Source organism: Anastrepha obliqua, chromosome 2, assembly GCF_027943255.1.
Source record: "Anastrepha obliqua isolate idAnaObli1 chromosome 2, idAnaObli1_1.0, whole genome shotgun sequence".
Lineage (NCBI taxonomy): Eukaryota > Metazoa > Arthropoda > Insecta > Diptera > Tephritidae > Anastrepha > Anastrepha obliqua.
Window position 1 is genome coordinate 109,172,895 of NC_072893.1, and position 10,859 is coordinate 109,183,753.

At 36.0% G+C, this 10,859-nt stretch overlaps 1 protein-coding gene across 1 annotated transcript; it reads left to right on the forward strand.

The window, feature by feature from the left end:
• Positions 1-688: 688 nt before the first annotated feature.
• LOC129239258 (dystrophin-1) lies at positions 689-10,439 on the forward strand. Its single transcript, XM_054874626.1, has 9 exons — positions 689-996; positions 1,049-1,268; positions 1,329-1,578; positions 5,510-5,797; positions 5,864-6,077; positions 8,166-8,259; positions 9,569-9,686; positions 9,754-9,892; positions 9,964-10,439. Exons 1-9 carry the CDS (start codon positions 792-794, stop codon positions 10,311-10,313), a joined length of 1,878 nt encoding a protein of 625 aa, XP_054730601.1. The 5' UTR covers positions 689-791; the 3' UTR covers positions 10,314-10,439.
• The last annotated feature ends 420 nt before the right edge of the window (positions 10,440-10,859 follow it).

Sequence of the window (10,859 nt, forward strand, 5' to 3'; positions counted from 1 at the left end):
GAATAACGCAAACATTGTAATGATCTAAAATTTTTTTAAGAAAGTGAATTTTATAATCATTTCATTTCAACGTCTGATATCTGGCTCATTTGAGTTTTTTTGGAATTATGCAAAATTTGTCTGTCAAAAACCTGGCTACGTCAGCCAATCAGCTGATTTCTTAACCGATTAATAGTTGGCTACGCCTTTGTATTACGTACGTCGTGCCTTCAGACGAAGTTCAAAGGCTGGTTAGCCAGTGCAATTTTGCGATGCGAATGCGCATCGGTCGTCACAAGAACTCTCAATGCAGACTTCTGAAAAACAGATGACATTTACACTAAGAACATGCGCCCTGCTTTCGCGCTTGTTTACCTACCACTTCGTCAGATGGGCCGCAAACTACTATGACTAAAATATATTATATTAGGTATACTGTGTTCGTGTATGGGTGACCGACCGCTGTAACCGAATGGGTTGGATCATGTCTTATGTTCAGCCAGCAATATGAATAAATAAATGAAATAAATTGAAATTGAGTAGCCTTGACCTGACGTGCGAATGTCTTGAGCAACATTAATGAAAATTCGCAAAAATCGCCCGTATGAACGCAGCCTTAAGAAAGTACATCTTTAAATGTTGGCAGCGTTCATCGCAACCTGTTGTATTGCTACCAACATGACCATAACACCAATTTTAAATATGACATTTGGATTAAAACCGACAGGTAGCCGCGAACAGTTTATTTGGATTAAATTGCAAATTGCTGAAACATATTATAATTATCGCAGTAGTAAATTGTGCTTTTCAAAATGAATGCCGCATCCTTATTTGTACAGCCGCCTTCTGTGAATGAATTACCAGTTGCGCGTTGCAAAGACTCGCAACAAATGCGTACTTGTGATTGCACCAAAATATCAAGCATTGTATCGTTTATACAAGATGAACATGCCGCTTACAAATTCACCGTCTACCGATGCGCCTCCAAAATTTTGAGCATACAAAAGCTTTTATTTAGTAAGTTTTGTCATAAAAAGTTTTAGAAAATTTAAAAAATCAAATATTCCAGCTGCGAATATTCCATACAAGCTAGTACAAGTTCTAATGGATCGATATAAAATAATTGACGTAGATGCCAATTTCATGGTACCACCATTTCAACTGACAACATTTATACACGACCTTTATTATGCTTGTGAGACTTTGGGGCATTTCAGCAAATCAACTGCATATCGAATTGAAACGGCCACAAGCGTGTTAGCGACATTCTTTTGGAATATATTTGATCCGTAAGTTTAACTTGCTCTTTAAATAGGTTAGTCGAATTCGTTTTATTGCTATTGTTTCAGAAACCGGCGTCATTCTATTTCGGCATTGGAAATCAAAGTAACGTTTATGTTGCTTTGCAAACATTACCTTACACTGGATTTGAGTGTGGAATTTTATAATTTGCTGCATGACCCAAAAACGAAATGTGTTTCAAAGAAAAACTTTGAATATTTAGTGAATATCTTGACAAAAGTTTTTAGCTACATAGGGGAAGAGAACGGATATGGAGCACAAAATAAAACTCCTATAATGGAGGAATGCTTTGCGAAGGTAACGTTTGTATAATTGCAATTTAAACTAATACTTTTTATATGCACGCCATCTTTGTAATGTGATTGAGTTTGCTAAACAATGAATATAATGAAAAACCCGCTAGTTTTAATTTCCATTGGCGCAAATATTAATGAAAAGAACTCGAAAAAAAAATATATACACATATATAGATATATATATATATATATATATGTATATATGTATATATATATATATGAATATAATAATATATATTATACATATATATATATATCTATATTATTTAAATTCAGTTTGCTAGTCTTTCTTTATTTCTAAATCACTACCTTTCAATTAAGTAATGCAAATTTTTAATGTGATTAAGAACTGCAATAAACCGATGATTTGTTTTACAATAAAATCCCTCCATAAAGTTTCTAACCAGTCAATAAAGCTTCTTCAAAATTAAATGATTATTCTGCTGCAAAGTCTTCAGAGAACTTCTTTGATTAAATTTCCGTAATCTATATATATAAAAAGAAGTTACATTTCCTTGGTAATCTTATAACTCAAGAACCGCCGAACCGATCGACACAAAAATTTTAGAGTTCTTTTCTATCTTTGAAGAGGTGGTTTGTGTGAAGTTTGATTGAAATCGGTGCAGCCGTTCCTGAGTTATGACATTTTATGTGAGTAATAGTTTCCTCTCATACGAAATGCCTGTATGCGAAAAACAACAACAAATACACAGCCGAAACGTTTTCCAAAACAATTGATTGCTGAAACAATTACAGGAGATGATGGATATCCACAGTATCATCGACGATCAACTGAAGACAGCGGTAAATCAACTGTAATTAAACTTCAAAATCAAGACGTTGAAATCGATAACCGGTGGATAGTTCCGTACTCACCGATACTATCAAAAATGTTCAACGCTCACATAAATGTAGAATATTGCAATTTTGTAAAATCAATCAAATATATTTGCAAGCATGTGAATAAGGGCAGCGATATGGCTATTTTTGGAGTGGCTCCTGAAAATAGTCATGATGAAATTTTGCAGTATCAAATGGGGCGCTATATTAGTACGAATGAAGCTGTATGGCGTATTTTATCGTTTCCAATTCCAGACATCCGGTTGTTGTACATTTGGCAGTTCATCTTGAAAACGGCCAACGTGTTTACTTCACTGCTGCAAATGCCGAACAAAGAGCAGTAGAGCCACGAGCAACTACACTGACAGCTTATTTCCAGTTATGTGAAACGGATGAATTTGCCAGGACTTTGCTATATTCAGAAGTGCCACACTATTTCACATGGAATGCATCAACAAAAAAATTTCAACGTCGCAAACAAGGCACATCTGTTGATGATTATCCAGGTATTTTCCGAACAGATGCTTTGGGACGCATTTATACAGTTAGTCCAGTTAATATTGAATGTTTTTACTTGCGACTTTTGTTGGTGAACGTACATGGACCGCAATCATTCCAAACTATCAATGGTCAAATGTGCGCCACATACCGTGAAGCATGTCAACAATTGTAGGTATTTGCTGGAAGATGATACGCATTGGGATGCTACGCTTCGTGATGCATCAATTTCGTCTCCACCAAATCAAATTCGTATGTTATTTGCGATCATAATATCAACATGTTTTCCATCAAATCCACTGGAATTGTGAAATAAATACAAAAATTTCATGGCTGAAGACATTTTGATTCGACTTCAACATCGTTCCAATGATCCTGCATTGCTGCTCACATTGGAAATGTATAATAAAGCCTTGATAATGATCGAAGATTTGTGCCTTACTATTGCAAATAAAGCATTAGGGCAATTAGGATTGACTCAACCAAATCGTCCAATGCATGATTTATTTGAACGAGAATTGCAACCCGAACAGCAATTCGATCGTGATGAAATGCGTGCGTTCGTACAAACGTATACTCCACAATTAAATGATCAACAAAAAGATGCATATGACAAAGTGATGCAAGCTGTCAATGACAACACTGGTGAATTGTATTTTTTGGATGCACCTGGCGGCACTGGAAAAACATTTTTGATTTCATTGATATTGGCAACGATTCGGTCGGAACGAAAAATCGCATTGGCACTTGCTTCTTCCGGTATTGCAGCTACATTACTTGATGGCGGCCACACAGCACATTCCGCCTTGAAATTGCCATTGAACATGCAAGCAATTGAAACACCAACATGCAATATTTCAAGGAGTTCTGGAATGGTTAAAGTCTTGCAACAAACCTCGATTATTTTATGGGACGAATGTCCAATGGCCCATAAAAAATCTTTGGAAGCCTTAAGTCGAACATTGCAAGATTTGAAACAGAGTCAACAGCTGTTTGGCGGTGCATTAATATTATTATCTGGTGATTTTCGTCAAACGTTGCCTGTTATTCCGAGATCAACACCAGCTGATGAAATTAATGCATGTTTGAAAAGTTCATTTTTGTGGGCACACGTACAAAGGCTTTCGTTGACGACCAATATGTGGGTGCGTCTTCAAAATGATTCATCAGCACGTGAGTTTTCAAAGCAATTGCTGAAGATTGGCGATGGAAAAATTGCAAGTGATCAAAATGGGTTTATCATGTTACCGAATAATTTTTGCATAATTGTATCATCAAAACAAGAACTCATTGATCGCGTTTTCCCAAATATTGTTCAAAATTACAATAACCATGATTGGTTACGAGAACGTGCAATTTTAGCACCAAAAAATATCAATCTCAATGAAATCAATTTCCACATCCAGGAAAAATTGCCAGGTGATTCGGTAACGTATAAATCCATTGCTACTGCTATGAATAATGAAAAAGCAGTCAATTATCCGGTCGAATTTTTAAATTCTTTGGAACCACCAGGCATGCCACCGCATAATTTGAATTTGAAAGTTGGTTCATCGATTATACTTCTCCGAAATCTTAATGCACCGAAACTTTGTAATGGGACGAGACTTTCAGTGAAGAAATTGATGCCAAATTTAATTCAAGCAACAATTCTCACTGGCAAAGCAAAAGGTGAAATTGTACCAATACCGTGCATCCCATTAATACCAACGGACATGCCATTCGAATTTAAACGTCTTCAATTTCCTGTTCGGCTATCTTTTGCTATGACCGTAAACAAAGCCCAAGGGCAAACGTTCCAGGTGTCTGGAGTAAATTTAGAGGAAGCTTGCTTTTCCCACGGTCAACTGTAGCCAAAAAATTTGTTTATTTATGCACCACAAAATAAAACAAAAAATGTTGTGTATACAATTGTATTAAATTAAACGTTGCTTTTCTTTTTCCGAAATAAAAATAAAAATTATTTCAATTTATTTTGTACGTTATTGTGTTCACAAATCAAATCTTTTTAGCAATACATTTTTTATCGAATTGCAAATCATTTTGGACGAAAATATAATAAAAAATTGAATTCTCCAGGAGGAACTGAAAAAACATTTTTAACTTAATTTATTTTAGCATAATTTATTTAGCGTAAAAACTTGAAATGGAAATTAAAGAATCAAAGTTTAATTACAAGTTTTTATCGGCTCTTTCACCTTACCTGTATATAGGTGACCACCACAATCAAATTTTAAAAAAGTACAGAAAAGGCTATTGTGACATCTTTAGAAAGTATGTCGAATGAAAAAATCAACTAATTCAACTGTTTAAACATTTTACGAGTTCTATAAAGAAAACTTAATATGAAAAATTTCTTGCGATATAAAAAAAACTTTTTATGTATGGTGGTGCGAAGCCCACTGGGTAATGCTAGTATATATATATTTTTAAATGGGTGGCTTTTTGGCATGTCCTTTTCAAACCGAAGGTGTTGTTTAACAAATTTCTCTAAAAGTTATTCAATATTTGGCATCGCCAGGAAAACTAGATGTATCCAATAGTGTTGTGATTGATATAGTGTTGATATGACTTCTTTGTTCTTAATTTTTCAGTCTCATAACTCATATGGCCTAACTGAATTGCAATTCAAAAACTTATGGAGTGATAAACACACGCGTTTCACTATTTTCGCCAATCTGATCAAGTTAATAAAACGCATTCAAGACACTGAGAAACTAATACATAGCACCAACTGTGCCGCTTGCGGTGTAGGCATTGTAGGAATTCGTTTTAAATGCAAGACTTGTCAAAATTTGTCGCTTTGCTTTCCCTGTTTCGCAACTGGATACACTACAAGCAAACACGACGCAAGGCATCGGATGTGTGAAATGTTCAGTGAGGTACTATTTGATATTTATTTTGCTAAAATTGTTTTTATTACAATTATTGAATATTATTATTTTTAGGATGAACCACAAAAACGGATATCACATTTCTTTGCTAAAATTTGTAATATTTTCAAAATGAAAAACCAAAGGCATGAGGATGCAAGAGGCTTTTGTAATACAAATGAATCTACTAGTGTTGATGACACGGAAGAGGAAATGATAAATACTGATACCACTACAACCAGCTTCGCGATGACCACAGTTATAGAAGCCAAAACTGATGGAATTGAAAGTAATCATTAAAATTATTTATATAACAGACCTATAGCTCCTTTCTCCTTCCATTTGTACAAACACCTCAGTAGTCTGGTGGAAGGGTACTATTGTTAGTTCCAGAGTAGAACCCCTAACCAGACTACAGGAAGTGTGTGCTTGGGCATCACAGGTCCAATGAGTAAAACATTTGGCGATGCCCCTAATGCCATCCTAAACTTGCAACCTCTAGATCTTCAAATTCGAAAGCTTTGTGGAAGAGTGACCTCAAATCAATTTTTCAGTCTTACCATCCATATAAAATCGATCCTGTCTATCTATTCCTTCCGCTCTAATCTATCCGGGTGTAGTACAATGGTCCTCGTGACTGAGTGCTTGCACCTGCCCAACACCACACAAATCTAATTAATCCAATCTACCCCCGAAAGTAATACCACTATAACAACACAAAAACGAATCCATTCAAATATATTTTTTATTTTTTTGGTTGGAGAGTAAATAATAATATTAAAATTTTAATTAAGAAAAAAATTGTTTGCAAATATTGTTTCGAAACGAAAAATAGAATAAACCCTAGATCACTAAACTTAAATCAGTGTTACTCAGTCACTAATCATTCGACTCACAGATTACAAATTAAAAACGAGTATATTTTTATATTCTTTATCTTAAATGAGTGAACTATTTACCTATTTATGAAAGTTTTGTTAGTGAGGTGGCGTAACGGAAATACAGTGCACTCGCGGTAACTCGAATAGCCGCTAAGTCGAACGACGTGCTAACTCGAACACATTTTTTCCCCTTTTGACTTCTTTGTAACTCGAACAATAAAAAAGCGCTATAACTCGAACAAAAAAACAAATTTATTTGTACACACATTCTTTTCAAACATGTACATTTTGTACATACATACATATGTAATAGTATATGTATATAAATTATATGTATACTAGTGTATTGTCCATATGAATATTTCGGCGTTAATATCCCGTTAGTTTTCTGGGAACAACATCTTGCATTGACCAAATTGCTTTAAATTTGTCATTTGTGGTGTATCAGTGCACGTGAGTAATGGATCGTAAAAGGTTGAAGTGTTTAACATTAAAAGAGAGGGCTGAAGTCCTTAACAAAATTAAACGTGGACGTAGTGTTACTTCTCTAGCGAAGGAATATGGGGTAGCCAAGTCCACCATAAGTCTTATAAAAAAGAAAGATGAGGCAATTTATGGCTTGCACTAACGCTACCGGCAACCATAAGCTTAAACTTCTCGTTATTGACAAAGCAAGAAATCCTCGTGTTTTCAAAAATTTTAACTGTCCGGTGGAGTACAAAAATTCCAAATCAGCCTGGATGACTTCGGCGATTTTCAAAGACTGGTTTCATAATTCGTTCGTGCCGCAGGTAAAATCCAGATTCATTAAAACAATTTTTTAACCAAGTTAAATGACTTTAATATTTAGGTAAGAAAATATTTGAAAGATGGGGGACTACCTGAGAAGGCTCTTCTTCTAATTGATAATGCCCAATCACATCCCAACGAAATCGAATTAAAGTCCGAGGATGGTTTAATTTTAACTATGTTTTTGCCGCCGAATGCGACACCATTGATCCAGCCAATGGACCAAAATGTAATTCGTATAACGAAACTATACTACAGAAATTTTCTACTGGCTTCCATTTTCAACAATCGATCGAAAAATCGATATCGATGACTGTTTTTTAACATAGCACACTCAATTGATAAGTCGAACAAATTCGATAAATCGAACAGCGCCTGTTTTAATTAGTTCGAGTTATCGCGAGTGCACTGTATGTCAAATTCGCAAAACTGCAGGCGTGCGTAATCTATTAGGCGAATGTTTAGTGATACAGGGTTAAAAAAATTTCAAGAGAATCATTTATGAAGCATTATGCTGTGTTACATACAGTTAAGTTATTAAAAAAGTGTTTGTTTTAATTCACGGTGGTGTTACTTCTTAGCATGAACCTGGGTCATAATTTAATTTTATATTTATATTTGATATTTGAAATATATTATTATATTATTTGCGTGGAAAATACTTAAGTACACTATTACATAACGTTATAATTGTTTCTTATTTGCAGCTTCAATTGCTGGACTCTCTACTAGCGCCTCAACTGCTTCAAACGTGTCTGAACATTTGCAATCTATCATCGATAGGCTATTACAACAGAACTCGTAAGTAGTATATAAACTTTTCACGGGGTCCATGCGAGTGACTGAAGAATTTTTATTATTGTTGTTGTTGTAGCAGTTCATCAAGCCCTGCCATCTATCTTTAGTACGCCCGAGAAAAATGCGTTTTCGCGCGGTGGGTCCAAAGGGAGAGGGGTGTTGGGTGAATGGGTTAGGGGGGCACGTGGATAGGTCGCTATGTGGTAGTCGTGCGGAGTACCTTCCCATGCCGAATACATGCTGAATATGGCGGGGTTGACTCTGGATAGGTGAGACGTTAACTTAGTACAACATCTAGGACGCAATTGTGCCAAGATGACGCGGGTTTACGAGGCAGCTGAACCTCTCGTCTGCGATGGATAGTGGTTGGACTAAGGTGACGGTATTCGGGGACGGGAGTTTAAAAAGATGGTAAGAGACCCCCGAAGAATGCCGTTTAAGGCCTTATGCTGAAGTGACAGTCCTTGGCCGGATATAAATCGGGGTCGTTCCACTTAAGACCACCAGAAAGTGCAGCAGCTGTTGTTGTTGCAGCATAAACATTCCCTATTCTTACATATGGGGAATGCTGCTGGAGTGGCAATCCTTGGCCGGATATAAATCCGGGTCGTTTCGGTAACGTAGAACCGACTGCCGTGGAAACGTTCCAGAAAGTGCCTGCAAGGGTGGTTCCTGCGTTAATAGCGCAGCAAGAATTGCCAACAGTAGTCAATTCCGAACAAAGCCTGCCGTCCCAGTGAATTAGCCCTCTTTAGTGCGTTGAATCTAACCAAAATTTTACGTCGCCACCGAACGGCAGCTGGATTTTTTATGAGAAGCTTTTTCAGTACAAATATATAGTCGAAGGTTTGCCATAGTCTGCCGAGGAGCCGTCGCTATTAAAGAAAAATGTGTTCCATCAATTGGTGTTGCACGCCCGAGATTTGAAACCTGTGCACTTCCGAACGTTAGCCCCATACCAACCCATTCGGCCACCGCGACCGCCACATGCATGGACGGAAAGAAGTTAGCCAGGGCAACTTGGAACTAGTGAGTCTGTATGGTCACATGACTGTTTTTTTTTCACCCGATTTTTGTCGTTTTGGCATAAGGCTGACGCTTTTGTGATCTTGTGTAAAAATTCCAAGCAAATCAAAGTAAAAATTAGGGAATTATAGCACTTTTACTGAGATAATTTAGCCAGGGCAACTTGAAACTGGTGAGACAGCCACATACTTTGAGTAGAAACGCGATAACTCCAACAACCAGCTTTTTTTAAAATAAAAACATCGATATATTTAGTTTATAAAAATTGTCTTTCTTTCAATTTCAGTAAACTTGAAAAACAAATCAAATTCGTGACGACTGCCACCAATGAGGAAATTTCTAATTTTCTAGAATCACATCAGCAGTTCTTAATAGGCATCATAAATGAAATGCGGAGGTTTTCGGTATGTAAAAAAATACAAAATTCGTTTGTTTCCACACACAATCAAGCTTCTTTCATCTAATCCTTAGCAAATATCCAAATCTTTGAGCTTATATCCAACATCAAGTACGCCGAAAAATTCCATTTCTGGAAAACCCCAGACAACAGGAGCTACAGCAGTCGCTACAGATAACTCAAGTGTCATGGGAAGTACTTTGGCGCGTTCGAGTAAGTAATCTCGTTAGGTGACGATAAATTGTCGCCGAATATTTCAATAACGAAGGAAATTTTTTTTCCAGTCAATGGTGCGGATTTAAATCGGAGTTATTTGGATGCGAACAAATCGGATGCTTCAATTAATGACTTGAGTGCGTGGTTTAATCAGCGGAGAGCTTCTGCTTCAATTCCAATGCCAAGTCGTAATATAGATGGTGGCTGGGAAATACTACCAAAAATTTATGATGGTTTCGAAATTGTCGATTTACGTGACACGGATATGATGAATTTCAAGGCACTATTAAATAAAGTTAAGGAGATTGTCGAGGACTCCTTCAGTGATAATACAGAACTAGCAGCAGCAACACAAAATTTGGAAAATGTTTTAGATAGCATTGTGAGAAATGAGGAGAAGCGGAGAAGTAGCACTTGAGGAAAGCAATAAAATGTATACTCGTATGATTATAGACTAAGCACTTACAGTGTGTTATTTTTAAACATTTAAGCTATAAGTCAATTGTAAATTAAAAACAAAAGTAAATATTTTAACAGAAATCTATATATATAAAAAGAAGTTACATTTCCTTGGTAATCTTATAACTCAAGAACCGCCGAACCAATTGACACAAAAATTAGAGTTCTTTTCTATCTTTGAGGAGGTAGTTTGTGTGAAGTTTGATTGAAATCGGTGCAGCCGTTCCTGAGTTATGACATTTTATGTGAGTAATGGTTTCCTCTCATACGAAATGCCTCTATGGGAAAAACAACAACAAATACACAGCCGCTTATGAGCGTTTCTGTTGTACTGTTGTGGTTGTAAGTGTATTATGTTAATATTAATTTTGGACGAAAATATAATAAAAACTGGAGCATTCAAGGAACTGGAGAAACATTTTTAACTTTATTTATTTTAGCATAATTTATTTAGCGTAAAAAATTGAAATGGAAATTAAAGAATCGAAGTTTAATTACAAGTTTT